The 19,615-nt window shown below is 30.6% G+C and overlaps 2 protein-coding genes and 1 long non-coding RNA gene across 5 annotated transcripts; 2 read left to right on the plus strand and 1 right to left on the minus strand.

Annotated features, from left to right (window-relative positions):
* Positions 1 to 1,785, plus strand: LOC105852514 (uncharacterized). Its single transcript, XR_012161378.1, has 4 exons — positions 1 to 57; positions 194 to 349; positions 1,264 to 1,326; positions 1,484 to 1,785. It is a non-coding gene; the product is annotated as an uncharacterized lncRNA (long non-coding RNA).
* Positions 1,786 to 8,113: 6,328 nt separating this feature from the next.
* On the minus strand, positions 8,114 to 8,935 carry LOC140918705 (uncharacterized). Its single transcript, XM_073363498.1, has one exon. It carries the CDS (start codon positions 8,933 to 8,935, stop codon positions 8,114 to 8,116), a length of 822 nt encoding a protein of 273 aa, XP_073219599.1.
* A 6,633-nt stretch (positions 8,936 to 15,568) lies between these two features.
* LOC101493465 (uncharacterized) lies at positions 15,569 to 19,615 on the plus strand. 3 transcript variants are annotated; one of them, XM_073370740.1, is made up of 6 exons: positions 15,569 to 15,848; positions 15,955 to 15,996; positions 16,807 to 16,922; positions 17,098 to 17,203; positions 17,338 to 17,506; positions 19,206 to 19,445. In XM_073370740.1, exons 1-5 carry the CDS (start codon positions 15,615 to 15,617, stop codon positions 17,479 to 17,481), a joined length of 642 nt encoding a protein of 213 aa, XP_073226841.1. In that variant the 5' UTR covers positions 15,569 to 15,614; the 3' UTR covers positions 17,482 to 17,506; positions 19,206 to 19,445. The 3 variants fall into 3 exon arrangements, with proteins under 3 accessions (XP_073226841.1, XP_073226840.1, XP_004509680.1); XM_004509623.4 differs by having other exon boundaries at positions 15,571 to 15,848; positions 17,338 to 17,391; positions 19,206 to 19,615; XM_073370739.1 differs by lacking the exon at positions 17,338 to 17,506 and having other exon boundaries at positions 19,206 to 19,615.

Genomic DNA, 19,615 nt, shown 5'->3' on the forward strand with positions numbered 1-19,615 from the left:
TGAGAGAGGACATACATAATTTGCAACTTCATATTGTTTATATATAAAAAATCAAAGGTGGTTTCCCTCTTTCTATGATCAATTTCATTTAATTTTTGCCTGTTTTTTCTTATTTAATATTGTATTATTTTTTCTCATTTAAATTCACAAGTGAGATGATTAAACTCAATTCATGACTATCATTTCATTTCAGGTCTGATCAAATGAAAATCATTAATATTATGTCATATTTTCGTATCATATTTGATGTGTTTTGCACAACTGTTTATTTTGAGAGTGCTCAACATACATCTCTAACAATTGTGACTTCCTTGATTAAATATAGATCAAGTATGGACAATGTAAGAAGGTAACCATCATAAATATATATATATATATATATATATATATTTATATATATATATATATTTTGTCATTATACTTTATTTTGAGGAAGAATATATATAAGATTGCTATTTATTTTGAATTTAATTAGTTTTTAATTTACTATTGAGAAGAATCTCATCAAATATCAATGACTTTAATTTTGAGCACCGACATATATATTTTAATTAATTATTTTGAAAAGTTTCCATCAGTGTATTATAACTTTTTAAAAAGTAGACAATTTACAAATAATTTAAAAATACATCAAGTGAGAAACTGTTTTTAGTAATTTCTTAAAAAATTAGTAATTTCTTAAAAAATTATTTTCTATGACTAGTATTTTTAGAAAGAGTGATTTTCTTTATGCGAGACAAACACAAAATACCTTCATGGAGTCATAAGGGTAATTTGGGAGAAATTGAGTGATTAAGCAATCATAAGTTAAACTCTACCATTTAATAAAATTAACAACTAATTATTAACAATAACAATAGCTATATTTAAAAACAAAACTAAATAATTTATGATTTTCTTAGAAATTTCTAAATATTAATCCTTAAATCATTGAATACCAAAATTAATCTCATGTTTTGTGTTGTTAGAAACTTTGAAATGTGTCAAGGAAAAGTTGTTTTTTAAGCTTATTCCTTATTCATGCAAGGAAGAGTTGTTTTTATTTATTTATTTATAATAATTACTATTTAAATTTGCTGATTATTCATGAGAACGCGATTTTAAAAAAAAAAATTCCACGTGTAGACCCTTATAATTTTTATTAAATACTTAATTTTATAATAATGAATAATAGAGAATCAATATAATAATTTATTAAAAATAATAAAGTTCAAGACCAGATTACATTCTTAAACATATTTAGTTTATTTTTAACTTGTGCAGACGTGGTCCAATACACAACTCGATCTTGTGGCATCTTCCGGTGATTCATGTGGTTGGAATATGGTAAGACTAAAAGAAAATCATTTTTATTTTAAACAAAATAAGATTTCAATAGAATAAAATATGACATTTCAAAACTTTTTGCATCATTTTGCTTATGAGTTTTGACTATTGTATAGTTTACTTCTAATGTGTGTACATAATCTTGAAAATCATGGAGGGATGAAACATATTCCGTCAAGGATAACATGTTGGAGCCAAGCTTGGCGTGTGACCAATCGAGGTGCTTGCTCCATATGATGATGAACAGTAGCTATATTATAAAATGGAGGTGTATATCATGATAACAACAATTGTATTCTGCCTACAAGGTTTTGTGGCCCAAAACAAAATTCATGAAGACTTATTACCAATGTTAGTGTAAATGGGGGGCAATTTTACTATAATAGTAATTTGATTGTGATTTAAAAGAAAAAATTAAGAGCGTTTTGAATTTAATAAGTGCATTAATTCTTCGTCTTTCATACCGCTCTAACTCATGTTAGTGAGTCAGTCTTGTTGTTTAATCATAAAGTTTATGCAAAATATATTAAACAGTTAAATTTATAAAATTTAAAGAACGAAAAAAGTTTATTAATCAAAATAACTAGCTATTGTGGTTATCATCGTGTTAATTCTTTTATATTATTTTACTATTCAATTTTTTTCAATAATTAATAAGTCATTAGAAATCAACACGAAATTATTACTTTTACATACCAATGTATATATAATTCATTTTGGCAGTAAAAAAAAAAAACTATTTCTTAATAGTTTAATCTTTTTCATGTAAAAGCTCTCTCCTCATTTCTTTTTCAAAATAGAACCATGAATAGTCAAAATCTAATTTTGAGAGATTGATGAATGACCTAGACACATAAACTCATTCACCTGGTGATTGTCATTTCATTTGAGAGAGATATTTATTTCCATTATAAACTAATAAAATATGTATGTATTATATCCAATTGGCAATAGTAGCCTCCTATTCCATAAAATCTCTCGTTTTGTTAGAAAAATGGATTTTTTTATGGACCGTTACTTAGCCTATATTTGGATTTTTAGAAAATTACGGTGATATTGTACGGTTATACAAAAATTAGTATTTGTCATGAAAATCACGCCACACTACCACGGGACGCGAGATTGATAAAACCGATGTGAATCCAATTAATTGAAATTCCAATTTTCAAAACTCTTGTTTATTGTGTTGTGTCCCAACAATAATGTACTTTTGCTTTATTTATTTACTTTTGTTTAGGTTATAGCCATGTTTATATCGAATTTTACACTTAAATTTAAATATGATTTCACTATTCAAATTGACAAAACTCTCATCTATCATTCATGATAATGACAATGTAAATTATAATGTTTTTTAATTGTTCAAATTTAATGATAACGTGACATTATTTTTTCAGTTTTAATTTGATCGCTTTTGTTTAACCAATTTTTTTCTTTACACAATTTTATATTTTATTTAACTTGCTCAATTTTATACTTTTGATAGTACTACTAAGTATGTAAAATCTTACAAAATTTGAATTGTTGACTCTTGATATTTCATAAAAGAATTAGCTATTTTGAGTGTTAGATGCTAACATTTCATAAAAGAATTAGTTATTTGAGTGTTAGACGCTAGTATTTATATAGATGCAGATTGGTATTGGCAACATTGTAAAAGAAAGAAATAAAATATCTAATCAATAAAATACAAAAATCATGATATTTCTCTACTACCATATTCATGAATCACTTAAAACTAAGTATCTCATAGTAAAAGACATTTTTGTGTGTTTTGGAACAATTTAAAAGATAGATATGACTATAAAAAACTATTATTATATTCATCATAATTGAATGAATATACATTTATAAGATTTTAAAACTGTAATTAAATATAATTCTATAATAATTAAAATAACTTCTCAATTGAAATTATGTGAAGAAAAAGTAACTAATTAATATAACTCTCGACATTTAGAATATACGGTTTAGATCAAATGAGTTCTTATAATCTATTTTTATTCTAAAGACGAAACAAAACGTTCTCACTTTCCACATAGTTTCAATGTTTCCCCTTCTTCATCAATCACTGATCCAATTCTCTACATTCTTCAAAGACCCATAATTATGGTCTTCAGATTCTTCAATTTCATACTTTTAATCTCTTCATTCTACATTTTACAAGATTCACAATATTAATTGCCTCCAGTAAAAAAATAAAAAAATGAAAAATGGTGGTAGAAATACATTAGATGAAGATAGTTGGAAAATAGTTGTTGTGTCGAACATCACACACTCCTTGTCGTAGCTATAAATCACCGAAAATAAATGTGTTAGTGAAGTTTAGGGTTCTCGTTGGTTCATTTGTAGTTAGAATTCGAGAAAACTACCATTTTAGTCCTTGAAAGTGTAGGGCGCTGTCATTTTGGTCATTGACTTGGCCAAAAATCCATATTAGTCACAAAATCATCAAAATAGTCCTTAAAAGATAGAACTTATTATCATAAGTCTTCGAAAAATACAATTTACTGTCAAAATAATATATGATCATTATAACGTTAAAGACTAAACTGACTGATTATTTGATGATTCGATGATTAATTTGGATTTTTCACTGAGCTATAAATTAAAATGACAACATCATGCATTTTCAAGGACTAAAACGGTGGTTTATCCAAATTTATGTCGTTTTCTTTCTTCCTTTTTTTAATTTTTTTTTATCTGATTTTTAAATGATGGACTAAATTGTTCTCTTTTATTTTTGTCAAAAGTCACGAAAGAAATTCATGAATGTTGTCGATGACCTAATAATACACATCATCAATTTTCATAAGATTCAATAAAATATTGTAAGTTAGAGACTCTTTTAGAATTGGTTTTAAAAACTTTTTTAGTTTTAATTTTTTTTAAATACTATTACAATTTTAAAAACTTGTTTGATAGATGACTTTTATAAAATTAGTTTTGAAAATTGTTCTCATATTTTAGTTTTCTGGACTATAAAATAGAAACTGACTATTTTTGTTCCCTTCGAATTTAAATCCATTACACCGTTAATTATTTGAATCCTCACTATTTATCTCTAAAATTGATATTCAAGCCTTACATAAACTTTCTCTATAACCATACCTAGAAACATGAAAAGTCATACCTTCTACGGTTCTACCATTGAAGCATCACAAGAATTGATAGATAATTATGGCATAGAACCAGCTAGTGTAACTTGTTATGTTGTGATAATTGAAAAGAAAATATGCTGAATATACCTCATATTAATTGTTATTGTTATGAAAGAATTAATTGATATTTACAATAGAGATTTCCTAATTTATATAGGAGCTATCAAACTTAAATTCCTAAGAGAATAATTAGGAAATGGTTAATAGCCTAACTAACTAACTTTGACTAGGTACAAATATAACTAAGATCCCCCCTCAAGCTGGGCCACATATAGTAATGAGGCCTAACTTGGCAATAAGAGTATGAAAAGGTGAAGGATCTAAGGCCTTAGTAAAAATATCCCCAGCTGAAGATGAGTAGAAATAGGGAGAAGATGAAATAGTCCTTGTTGCAACTTTTCTCTGACGATATGGCAGTCCAAATCAATATGTTTAGTACGCTCATGGAATGAAGAATTAGATGCAATATGCCTTGCAGACTGACTGTCGCAGTACAACAGGGCTGGTGCAATAGTTGGCAATTTGAAGTCATTAAGGAGGTAAGTGAGCCATTGTATTTCGCACATCGTTGACGCCATGGCTTGATATTCTGCCTCAGAAGAAGATTTAGAAACTGTAGGTTGCTTTTTGGACTTCCATGAAATGAGTGAATCACCCAAAAAAATACAAAACCCGCTCACGGAGCGCCTAATATCAGGGCAGCTGGCCCAATCACTGTCACAAAAAGCTTTAAGTTGAACAGAGGATGAAGAAGACAACATAATGCCTTGTGCTGGTGATAATTTTAGATAACGAAGAATTTGTATGGCAGCGTCATAATGAAATTTTGTAGGGCTGGACATAAATTGGGAAAGTTGTTGGATTGCATAACTAATATATGGCCGTGTATTTGTCAAGTAGATCAACTTTCCAATGAGTCTTCTGTAGAATGCTGGATCAGTGAGAGGTTGGCCTAAATCCTTGCTGAATTTAGATGTTTTCTGCATAGGTACAGAGCATGGTTTAGAGGCAAGCATACCAACATCAGATAGAATATCTAAAGTATATTTTCTTTAGGAAATATGTATACCAGATTTGGACCTAGCAATTTCAAGGCCAAGAAAGTATTTCAAGTGGCCCAAATCTTTAATTTTGAAAGTACAATTCAAAAAGGATTTTATTTCGGATATTTCATCGATGTTGTTTCCAGAAATTATGATGTCATCAACATATATCAACAAGGCAGTAAAGGACGAGGAAATGGATTTAATGAATAAAGAGTGATCTGAATTGGATTGAGTACACCCTTTTGAAATGAGAGTAGAGGAAAGTCTAGCAAACCATTGCCTACTGGACTGTTTTAAACCATAAAGAGATTTGTGAAGTTTGCAAGCAATATTTGGATTATGAGCCAGTAACCCAGGGGGCAATTGCATATAGACTTCCTCTTCTAAATTTCCATGTAAAAAAGCATTATGAACATCTAACTGATTCAAATGCCAATTATGAGATGATGCAAGAGCAAGTAAGAGTCTTACAATAGTGAGCTTGACTACAGGTGAGTAAGTATCAAAATAATCAATGCCTTCAATTTGATTGAAACCTTTGGCAACAAGGCGTGCCTTATAACGTTCTATAGAACCATCAGCGTTATATTTTACCTTATAAACCCATCGACAACCTATGGGCTTCTTACCTTGTGGTAACTCAGTAAGAGTCCAAGTGTTGTTTTGATCAAGTGCTATTAGTTCAGACTGCATGACCTGAGTCCAATTACTGTCTATGACAGCCTGTTTAAAGCTGGTAGGTTCACGAACAGCAGAAATAGATGAAATAAAATGATAGAAAGAAGGTGACAATTTAGAATAAGATAAGACATGGGATAAAGGATACAGTGTATCAAACTTATGGTGCCTAGCATGTGCAAAATTACACTCAAAATCGTGTAAGTAAGCAGGGGCCTTCTTAGGCCTGGAAGACCTACGAAGAGTATCTGGATGTACATCAAAATCAAATACAGGAGAAGTATGTAAATTTTTAGAACTAGTATCAAGACTAGATGAAGCAAATGGAGTACTATCATTAGTAGAGTTGATAACAGAAACAATATTAGGCAAAGGCATGTCATTATCATCAAACAAAATAAAAGAGTCATGAGAATCATCATTAATATGTAAGGAAGTAGAATTAGGATTAGCATATGGAAAAACATGTTCATAAAAAACTATATTCCTAGAAACAAAGGTGGCATGAGTATGTAAATCAAACATCAAATAACCTTTAGTTCCTTCTTTAAAGCCAAGGAAAATGCACTTGGTGGCCCTTGGATCGAGTTTAGTTCTATGGTGAAGCAAAGTGGAAGCATAAGCAAGACAACCAAAAACCTTCAAATCCATAAAGGTAGGAGATTGTTTATATAACATTTCAAAAGGGGTCTTATTATGTAAAACAGGGGTAGTTAACCCATTAATAAGAAAAACAGCATGATTAATAGCAAAAGACCAAAAATTCTTGGGTAGTTTAGAGTGGAAAAGAAGTGATCTAGTCACATTAAGAAGATGACGATGTTTCCTTTCAACAATTAAGTTTTGTTGGGGTGTCTCAACATAAGAGGTTTGATGCAATATGCCCAAACTAGAATTAAATGGAGGCATATTGAATTCAATCCCATTATCATTGCAGATTGTCTGGACTTTTGTATTGAATTGTGTTGAAAAAAAGGAAACAAAGTTTTGAAGAAGCATACAAGTTTCAGATTTAGCATGCATTAAAAATAACCAAGTAAATCGTGAATAATCGTCAACAATAGTTAGAAAATATTGATAACCATCAAAAGAAGGGACACTAATAGGACCCCAAATATCAACATGTATAAGATCAAAAATATGTAAAGAAACACTTTCACTAAGGGGAAAGGGGAGTTTAGACATTTTTCCCAAATGACAAGAGTCACAAATCAGATTTTTATTAACTGAAATGTAAGGAAATTGTTTACACATTTGTTGTAACACAGTTATTGATGGATGACCTAATCTAAAATGCCAAACATCAAATTTATGTGGTAAGGTAGCATTAATAAAGGCAGTACAATGGTCATTAGAAACAAGATCAGATTCAGTAGACAAAACTATAGCAGAGGCAGGAATATGATCCAAAATATAAAGACTATTACGATGCTCCACATGCCCAATCGTCTTCTGGGTATGCAAATCCTGAATTGTACAAAAGTTCTTAGAAAATAAGAGTTTGCAATTCAAATCATTCGTGAGTTTTGAAATAGATATTAAACTGAAATTGAACTGAGGAATAAACAACACATTTTGCAAGTAAAGATTAGAAGTAAAGTAAACATGTCCTGAAAAATGTGCAAGAATAGACGAACCATTTGGAAATATAATAGAAACGGGTTCAATTTGTTTAATTGAAGAAAAACATTTAATAAAAGGACAAACATGATTAGAGGCCCCCGAATCCATAATCCATAGAGAAAGAGGATTAGAAATGAAACTTGTATTGGAAATACTTGATACTATGTGATTGGGTTGATCTGGAACAAAATTCTTGGTTGCAGCATCCGATTTAGAATGATGTAATAGATTAATCAAAATCTGATAATCTTCTTTGCTAAGATGATTGTTGGAATCGGGCTACTGTGGAGGCTGAGAGAGAGAAGAATTCTTGGAATCATTTGTTGAAGACAAATTTGCAAATTGGTTTTTGCAATAACCCGGTGGAAAGCCATGTTTGAAATAACATGTGTCTACGGTGTGATTATTTTTATGGCAATGAGTACAAAACATGGAAGGACGAGGCTGGCCACGACCACGACCATGATAGGATTGCCCACTACCTTGATTGGAATTGTTGGGAGCATTGATATTAAAAGCAACAGAAGTATCAGGCGGATTGTGGGTTGAATTGGGAACAAGGTCTTGTTGCACAACAAGAGAATACACTTTGCTAATTGAAGGTAAAGGATCCATAAATAAAATCTGTGTGCGAACGTTATTGTAATTTTCATTCAAACCTTTTAGAAAACAAGAGATATATTCTTGATGCTTGAAATCGCGAACTGTTGTGTTGAGCTTGCAAGAACAAGGAATAGGGCATGCACATGATGGTGTTGGGCGAAGATCCTCCAATTCATCCCAAAGAAACTTCAAATCGGTGAAATTGCTAGACAAAGAACGTTCACCTTGCTTGATTGAATGGAGATCACGGAGGAGATCGGAAAATCGAAAATGATTTCCTTGAGTGAAACGATCATGGAGATCAGCCCATAACTCTGATGCTGAATCAATGCATATGGTACTTTGCGATATATGGGGAGATAGGGTTTTTGTTATCCAAGAGATGACCATGTTGTTGCATCTTTCCCAAACCTCAAAATCCGGATTCGTGTGTAAGGGCTGAGGCAAGGTACCATTGATAAACTGAATTTTGTTCTTGGATGAAAGAGCATGACGCATCAATTTGCTCCATGTGTGATAATTGTTGTCATTTAAAAGAACCGAAACCAAAGTTGCGCCGGGGTTCTCGTCGGGATGTAAAAAATAAGGGCTTCTTGGATTTAATAATGAGTCTTTGGATGAAGACAAAGAAGGGGAAATTTATGAATCAGAGGAAGAATCCTCATGTTCATCTGCCATTTGAAGATGGTGAAGGAGAAGTATGAGGGAAAGTAAAGGTAAAGGTAAAGAGAGGAAACACAGAAAAAATTTACACTGATACCATGTTATCTTGTGATAATTGGAAAGAGAATATGCTGAATATACCTCATATTAATTGTTATTGTTATGAAAGAATTAATTGATATTTACAATAGAGATTTCCTAATTTATATAGGAGCTATCAAACTTAAATTCCTAAGAGAATAATTAGGAAATGGTTAATAGCCTAACTAACTAACTTTGACTAGGTACAAATATAACTAAGATAACTAAGCTTTATCGAGCAAAAAAAAAAAAAGCGAGACAAGACAGTAAAGGGGTTCATGCACTTTCTTATAATGACATGCCAGCTTGGGCTTTATCTGCTTTGGAAAATAATATTGGATCTATAATAAAGCTAGAATTGGAACCCCAACTCAACAAAAACCCCGAGTTTAAGAGGTTTTTTGTCTGCCTAAATGCAATGAAAAATGGATTTGTTAGGGGTTGTAGACCTTGGTTTGGAATTGATGGATGTCACCTAGAAGGACCATATAGAGTAGTATTACTCTCAGCTGTAGAAACGTTTCCTTATGGAAAACACAGGTAACTAATTGTTTTACTGGATAATTTTTCTTATAGAAAACACATATAGCAAACTATTCCACTTATTATCTATTGTATTATTTTCTTTTTGTCTCTTATAGGTACTGTTGCAATCATTTACCTAACAATTTCAAACTAAAATTTAAGTCGTTGCCTCTAAGTACACAATTTTGGATTGTTGTAATGGCATACAATGATTTTATGTTTGAGAAATTCATGGAAAAACTTAGAAAGTTGAGCAACAAGGCTAAGAATGTGGGCTAGACATACTATTGATCCTGAGTGTAAAGCTGATCATATAATAAACAATGTGTCAGAGTCCTTTAATAGTTGGTTAGGAAATGATAGAAAGAAGACAACTTTGTCAATGGTTGAGTCTATTACTTGTTGGTTGATGGTCAGGTTTCGTAAGAAATATGAAAAAAAATTGTGATTTTGAGAATGTTATCACACCTAATATTAGAAATGTGATTGACACTACAATGCAAGATGCAAGAATGTGCACAACCACATATACGGGTGATGGTGAATTTAGAGCGAAAGATGGATTTACCAACTTTGCGGTGAACTTAAGGACTAGAACTTGTGATCGTGGTTACTGGGGGATATCTGGTTTACCAGCCAGCATGCATGTGCATGTATTGCTTACAAGAGGGCTGATGTGGAGATGTTTTGTGATGGTGCTTACACTACTAAAACTTATTGTTTATGTTACAATGAGATCATACATCTCATGTCTGAAGTAGATTCTAATAAAAGAGGTTGTTACGGAAAGGTTGATCCTCCTGGGCTGAGAAGATTGTCAAGAAAGACAAGATCTATTAGAAAGAGAGGTATAACTGAAGGTCCCACTACACCAGAAATAGAATTTAACAGTATTTTTTTTTAATGCATTTAACAACGCTTTTAAGCGCTATAGTATGTAGTGTTGTTAAAAGATACAATATCGTTTTTTAAGATAAATAAAAAAACGTTGTCGTAGGTGATATTTAACAGTGCTTTTCTAAAAAAGTGATGTCGTAGGTAGAAATATATAACGTTTTATGCAAAAAAGCAATGTTGTAGGTGTCTTGTTTTACACCGTTTTTCTAAAACAACGTTGTTGTAAGGTACATTTAAGAGCGCTTGTTTTGGTAACCGTTGTCGTAGGTAGAACTTTTATAGCGTTTTTTAATAAAAAACCGTTGTTGTAGGTATCTCACTTTACAGTGTTGTCGTAGGTGGTATCTTAAAACACTTTTTTTCTTCTCAAAAGCAATGTCTTAGGTCTTTAAAGCGCTGTAGTAGATATTTAATAGCGTTTTTCTTAGAAAAGCGATGTCTTATGTGTTATTAAATTAAAGATAAAAGCGATGTCACTTTTGTACCACACGATAACAATATTCAGTTATACATAAGGTATACATTTACGATCAAACTCCCTATTATTTTCATTCTAACTCTATATTTGTACATTTAATTTTTCCAAAATCATCACTATCATGCACATAATGACACAAAAACAATTTTTTAATTCAAACTCTATATTCTACTATACATTTAGTTTTTTCAAAATCATCAACATCAAGCACATATTGACACAATAACATTTTTTTCAATCAAACTATGTATTCTACTATACATTTAGTTTCCAACAACATCAATTTCCAGCAACATCAGTTTTCCAAGATCATCATCACAATAGATATTTCTTACTTTAACTCTATTGTAACAAAAAATAAAATAAATTAATTAGAATAATTATAGTTCACACAAAAATATACAAATAGTAGTTTACAATGTGAAACTCACCTAATAACAAATTGTATAACTCTCAGTTCGAACACATATTGACATCAGTCTTCCTTGATTTCAGTTAGATCACTTCCAGAGTAAGTTGACTTGGATTTATCAAAGTACTATGTGCGATATAATATTTGAACATAAATAAGTTAGAATCAAATATATAGATAGTTTATATATAAAAAAAAAATCAAAATCTAATGAAAATACCGTACAATTTCTGGAATTATACTTTGATTCATAACAATAATCTCATTCATTAATCGCAAAATATAGTACCTGCAGTCTATGTTGTTATCTTCGTGATGACACTATAATATAAAACATGTGATGGCACTATAATATAAAACATGTACGCCAATATATAGTTATGCATTGATTGTAAATGAAATTTTAAAGACATATAATTAAGTTCTATAACAAAAATTTAAAAAATATATAAGTAAAACATATTTATTATTTCAAATATTTACTGGAACTCGTGTGATGGTGCTTGACTTGTGCTTCGACACTATAGCATCCATTTGAGCGCAAAAAGCTTGTAAAGTATTATAAAATAAATATGATTATTTTGCAATAATCAAACACATTATTTATATAGATAATAAATAAATGAATATTACTTACGTATCTAAGATATTCTCTATTTTTGAGTGATTGTTATAATGACTATGCGGTGGATCTAGATAATATATAATTTTTTATGTGGCATTGATGACAAACAACACCCAGTGTTGCCTACAACAACAAAAATTTGGTTGACAAATTTGTTTAGAACTAATAAGATAAATAAAGAATATCTAATTACTTTTAATTATATGGCGCAAGAAACAACTTATCATTTTCTTTATTTTCCACAAGTAGATCAACAACATATTTTTTTACTCTAATTGGATCAAGTTGAAACATGAATAGCTTATGCGGAGATAAGAATGAAAATTTATATGTCAATTGACTGACGCAGACACACCAACTTTTCATACAAATACCTTTAATGAAAATATAAAATTAGATTAATTACTAATAAATGTGGCAAGGATGCAAGTAAAATAAATTTTATCTCAAATTAATAAAGTGTTTTACATTATCTAATGTATATGCTGATGATAGTAGCACCCAACTAGCTCATCATGATTCAGAAGTTCATATATGTACTATTTATTAAGTAATTCTTTAATTATAATCAAATCCGAAAATATCTTTCCACCATTTTTATGATACATGTATGTGTGCTTTCCATATAAGTTTTTTCTGTTACGTCAACACACATAACAGATCGAGAAATGCTCGGATGACTAATTTTAGGAGAAGCAATTGATTATCCACTGACCAGTTTTTGTAGGACAGATTTATTTTTAGGCTCAACTTTCTTAACTTTTTCTACAGCTTTTGTTTGAATCTAAAAAAATGTAGTTCAATTTGTTAGAATTTGTAAGAATCTAAAACATGTGAAACTAAATAAAATAGTGATTGAATAAATATCTAAAACATGCTTATTTTTTTACTCAACTTTCTTAACATTTTCTGTAGCTTTTACTTGAATATGAAAAAATGAGGTTGATTAGTTTGTTAGTTATTATAATAAACTAATCATTTCGTATACAGTTGATGTATATGTCAAACCTTTTATGGTGAAGTGACTGATTCGTTGTGAGGCTGAATCTTCTTATCACTCCCTTTAGAATTTGTAGGAATCTAAATAAATGTGAAACTAAATATTATTTCAAAAAAATCAGCAATCCTCTATATTATTACTGAAAACATAAATGCCAACATGATGGAATTTCAAAAGAAAATGAAACCAGCATTCTTCTAAATTGTTTGCAGTTAAAAGGAAATGTACTAGATACATAACAAGATGAAATTTCACTAGTATCACCATTAAATGTATTTTTTCTTAGGATGCAAGAAGATTAAACACAATTAAATGCAGCAATTGTAATGAATTTGGACATAACAAACGAGGATGCCAAAGAGATAAAAAAATAAAAATTATAATGTAAATTGCCCATTAACATATATTAATACTTTAGATATTGTGGTAGTCTTTTTGAAAGTCTTTTTTTTAATGGGGACTTATATCACAGTTTTTGCATAATATGCTATATATTTTGGGTTTGACAATATATTCAATCACATGAGTAGAACAATATTTTGAATTTTAACATCTCACTAGTTTAAAAATATGAAAAGCAGAGTTTGATTTCAATTTTAACCTGGGTATATTGTAGCCATGTTAACGTGTTAGTTTTTTCTTTATAAGAAGTAGTTATGACATTAAAAAGCATAAGGCATGTCAAAGCAATCCAGTACGACAAAATAAAGTGCATCAGGACAAAATCTTTGATACAGTAACATGTAAGATAAAAAATAATTCAAACTAATAGATACACGGGCTATGCCCCACAAATTACATAGAGCTGAAATTAGACTTCATTGGACAACAACACAAACATCCACCAGAACAAATTTCTATGCCCAAAATAAAAGTATTAGACAATAAGCTTTCTATAAAACAATCAGCTCCATTACATTTTATCACCCATGTGTACTGTCATATATCAGTAAGTCCCCCACCACTAGCAATTTTATCAATAATCTTTTTTATGGGATTTATATCATAAACTGGAAAATCACCATATTTAGAGCTCAGTTCAAAATCAAATTCCAGCATTTACACCATATAAAACACTATTTACACAAAGTATTTACTTCAATTCTAGTTCCAATCGATTCCAACATTACTAGAAAGAACAATAGACTTCACTCAGTTTACTTTAGCAGCATGTTCACATCTGCTACATTGTTAATTACAAATTTACAATATCCTAACCTCCCCTCTAGCTCCATCAATGGTTTATGATGTCTTTGTTTGATGACGATGGACAAAAATAAAAGTAGATTTTAGTTAGACAAATCAACAAACACCTTGTGCTCCAATTACATATGTAGCATCTCAAATACACAAAACGTCGATCAATTTGAACAATAAAATGCAAACAATATATCAAGAGCGTCCATGAAGAGAAAAGGCAAAGGATCTGAGACTATAAAGGTGAAGACGTAGAGGTGGGTTACTTGCGAGTATGAAAAATGCTCTAAGTTTGCAATTGAAGATGAAGGACAAGAACGCACAATTAAAAAATCTCTGGCGTAAAGAAACAGAAGTTAGGCAAAGGAGAAAAATGTCTACTCATAAAACAATTAAGGATGGTTATTGTCTGTTTTAATATAAGAGGGGTGTGAGTGTTTTTAATGAAATCTATTTATTAGAAAAAGTATATAGTTAAATAGATTTGAAATTAATTTCTAAAAAATATCATATTATAAAAATTAGATTTATGCCTTTAAAACTTAAGAATTTATCATCTAAACGTGGTATTGTTTTCTCCATCATTTTGATGTAATTTGTTTGATTTTTCGTCTTCTTGCGGTGTTTGTTTGATTTAGATTTATACATCAACTTCGATTAATTATACATTAATTCAATGACTTGTGGTCAAATTTATAAGTTCGATAACATAAATATTCTAATTATTTTTAATTTTGTTGTATTTGTAAATATTTTTCATTTTATACTATTAATTTAAATGATATGACTTTGTTCACAAATAAACCTTATTCATATTTTAACAATGTTAAATTTGTGTTGTTTTGGACGTATTTAAATAAATATATCTTTTAGTAAAAAAAAAGGTTTTGAAATTGAAAATACCAAGTAAAAATATTTTATTTGTACATTAGTTTAATTTTTATAATTCCAAAAAATATCATGATTTATTTTAATTTTTATTATTTAATATAATAAAACATATTTCAAAAATTAAATTTTTCTATTCTCTTCTTAAAACTCTTTAAAAAAATTATATTATCAAACAAATATTCTCATTTTCTCTTTTTAAAAGAATTTTCAAAAGTTAGAGTATCATCTTCAAAACAATTTTTTAAAACAGATTTATAAATCTAATTATAAGTTAATTCAAACATACCTTAAATTATTCTCTTTATTTATTTTCTTTTTTGTTGAGAACGTCCTTTAATAAAAAAACACTCAATTGTTATAAAATAAGTACCTTAATAATAAAATTTGGAAAGGAGAGATGGTAAAGAAATGCCTGTGGCAGTAACAATACCCAGCTATCACCACCACCGTATCTACGCTTCACTCTTCGCCATAGCCAAGTTCAACAAAAGCACGATGGCGAGCAGCAGCAACAACAATTCAGGTGCATTCACAACAATCAAAGAGAGAATCACTTTCGAGAAAGACATCAAGAAAAGCAAGTTCATCGCCATTGCTGGTTCCGTCTCCGACGATAAATCCGCTATGTCTTTCCTTTCTCAGGTAACTTCCTTTACTCTCTCAATCATTTCCTCAATTCCCTCTTTTTTTAATTGTTATAACATAGTGAATCAATTCATCATTTTTCTCACTTCGTGTTTATTATTAGGTCCGGGATCCAAAGGCTACCCACAATTGTTGGGCTTATAAGGTACCGTCAAGTTTTTTTCTTTTTCACAAATTGGTTTTGAAATTTTGAGCGTATGGAAAAATTGTCTCTAGATTTTGTGAATTGGCAAATTAGTTACAATCATTTGGCTTTTACATACGGTCTCACTATAGTCCTTAATTTATCAAAATTACTAAAATATCCCCAAATGTGTCTTCTTAGTTAGTTTGATTTTTCAAATGTGTTTTTGTTGATCAGTTTCGTTTTCAAATATGTCTTTTGTTTGTTCATTTGGTCCATGAAATTACTTACAAAAGACTAGTGTTGTTAAATAGTTGCTATAGAATAGCAGAATTCAGACAAATCTCTGTAGTTCTACAATACGCTATTTAGTACAAAATGTTGTCAAATAGTGGCTATAGAGGCGCTATAGCATTCTTGTATAGATGAATTTTAACAAATCATTATTTTTTGTGATCTGCAATTGACAATGTTGTAGAAGACACACTCAAGGGTATTTTTGAAGTTTCAATATATGTAGAGACCATAATGACATAGCTTCACACATTTAAGGACTAAAATGACTATTTACTCATTGATAATACACCTCGAAATCAGAAGCTTCAGTTAAAATGATCCCTCAATTAACTTATGTCATTTGAGGTTATTAGACTCACAAGTTGTTTCCTCACTAGTTAGTTAATTTCCTTATAATTTTTTTTAATTGGACTGGAACATATAAGAGGCATAGTAATGTATGATGTTGTTACTAATGAGTTTCTGCGTGTGTACACTTATCTTTTGTTTTGTTCATTGGTTATTTTGTTATTCATTTTACATCTTTTTTAATAGGTGGGGGATCAATACCGGTCCAATGATGATGGTGAACCTTCAGGTACGGCTGGGAAACCAATATATTCTGCCATTTCTTCTTCAGGAATAGATAGAGTAATGGTGGTTGTGATCAGGTTAATACTTTAACAACCTTATTTTAACATTTCTCATATGTATATTAATGTCAATGTCAATTAATTTGAGCTGATGTTCTTGTGGATTATATTATACATTTTAAGCATTAAGCAGTTCATCCTTTGGTATTGAATATGCAACATGATTTGTATTGTGATCTATATTGAATTTCAGGTATTTTGGTGGTATCAAATTAGGCACCGGGGGATTGGTCAGGGCTTATGGAGGAGTTGCATCAGAATGTCTGAAGAATGCTCCAACTTGCCTAGTGAAAACAAAGGTGGTTCATTTCCTAGCCTGTAATGTATCTTTGGTTTTATCTATACCTAGTTAGAGTTTTACTTTCTTGAAGGTTTTGGGAACTCGTTATACTTACAATGTGCGGATTTATGAATAAAATTATGAAAATTATAGGTGCCAATGGGGGTAGAAGTTCCATTTGACTTACTTGGAGTGCTCTACCACCAGGTTTGTTCTTTGCATATTTATTTTCATGACTCCATGATTATGAATATCCTTCTTATAGTGTCACTTGGGTTGGATAATAGAAGAGACTGATGAGAAGTATGGCATTTCCTTAAAAGTATGTTTGGATATTCATATTTAATTGTAGTAGTTAATGAATTGTACATCACTTTTGAGCAGTAAATCTTGATTTATTTTATCCATTCCTTGTTTTTTGTCTGTCATGTCTGGGTAGTGTGATTAACTTTTGCTCAGTAGGATTTGTTTGGAAGGGGATTTTAAGAGTGGAAGGGAGAAAAGAAAAAGGGTTATGAATTATGATGCACGGATACACCAATTTCCTCACTGTATCCGTGTTGGATACGCATCTGACAAGAATATGTATCCAAAACGTATCTGGGAAGAACAGCTCAAAACAAACTGTCTGGACACGTAACAGTTTTGCTCAGATATGCTGTAACTTTGCCTAACTTGAGGAGATGATACGCTGTCTTTGAAACTTTTCTACATCTCCACTATTCTTTCCAGTTTCCACTTTGATTTCAAGTCGCAACAGCGTATATATAAATCAAGCAAAAACAGAATAGTGAGATTACTTTAAAAAACCCAGAAAAAGTGAAAAACAGAGCACCACGCTATTTTCTTCTGTCAGTGGCCAATGTGCAGCTTCAAAAAGCTAGAAGAACAAGAACAGGGCTTCCTTGTCTTGCATCTTCATCGCTTTTTCCAGCGCAGCTGTGCAAGCTTCATGCTCTGTTCTTTCTTTAGAACATGCAAATTAGAGAATGGTTTATCATAAACTAATGATATACCATTCTCTTGTTTGGTAGCATTTTGAAACAAAAGGAGAGATAGGAGTTTATAAATATCATCCTATCTATATAAGTATTTTTAAGTTCCCCCAATTGTTTGACTGTTTACATATAAACAAGGTAGGAGTCTTGTCCCTGAAGAAGCAGTCTGTTGCTATGAGGTGAGACACCAAATGCGTTATGTAAGAGGTCCAGGGGTTGATCCATGCTACTAACAAATTCTCATTTTGTAATAAATTAACTACTAACAATTCGCCTATAAAAAAACAAGGTAGGAGTCTAGTATTCCTTCCTCCTTCCTTTCTTGCCTTTCCTTTCCCTCCCTTCCCTTCCTTTTCTATCCCAACTCCCCATCAAAGCCTTTTAAATTTTTGGCTTAATTGCAGTTTTGGTCCCCCTATTTTAGCTGAATCGTAAAAGTAGTCCTCCCATTTTGTTTCTCCCCAATTTTGGTCCCCCAAACAGAATTTTGGTCTAAAACTTGATGAAATTTTATTTGTTTTGCATTTATTTAAGTCACATCATACCTCAAGATCTCATGTGCAATAATTGTACTTGAAATCAATGATCATAAATGGTGTAGTATGGCTTTAAAAAATGAAATTTCATCAAGTTTTGGATCAAAATTCTGTTTGGGGGACCAAAATTGAGGAGAAACAAAATGGAAGGACTACTTTCGAGATTCGACTAAAATAGGGGGACCAAAACTGCAATTAAGCCTAAATTTTTCTAGTGAAATGAATTCAGGAATGTTATTAAATCTTGCTTCTAATACTCGTGCTAATAGTATTTTAAGATGGTAAGAAGTGTAACTTTATAAATATGTGGTATATGTATAACAAAGACGACTGCTAGCAACACACGCTTTAACATACTTTCTAACACTCTTAGTTGCACTGTCATAACTAGCACTCGAAACTCTTGCTTTAATTGCAAGAGTTGTATTGTTACGTGTATCAGTTAAATATTTATGCATCTTATGTTTGTTGTTAATGTCATTTTCAGCTGCAGTCTTTTAATGTCGAAGAAATGAAGCAGGATTATGATACGGGTAAAGATGACATATCAATGGTTACTTTTAAGGTTGATTTTGACAAAGTTGAGAAATTGGAGGATACACTTAAATCCAATTGTAGCCGAGAATTGAAGTTTTATAAGCATTGAGAATTCACACTAGATTTGAATTATATAGTTTTCATGTAATATTTTTCTCATACACACACGGTAGATGCAACTTCATTTGAAGATGAGATGAATGCACACACAGGCTCAGTACATATTAAAGTTTTTCCCTGCGTGCTGCTAATAGGACTAGTTTTCTTCTATGAAACCTGGTTTACAGTATTTGTATATTCAGTAGAAACTTTTACAAATCTTTATATACATACAGAAGGGAATATATTTGTTTAGCTTTA

The sequence above is a fragment of the Cicer arietinum genome, chromosome 7, assembly GCF_000331145.2.
Source record: "Cicer arietinum cultivar CDC Frontier isolate Library 1 chromosome 7, Cicar.CDCFrontier_v2.0, whole genome shotgun sequence".
NCBI classification, from domain to species: domain Eukaryota; kingdom Viridiplantae; phylum Streptophyta; class Magnoliopsida; order Fabales; family Fabaceae; genus Cicer; species Cicer arietinum.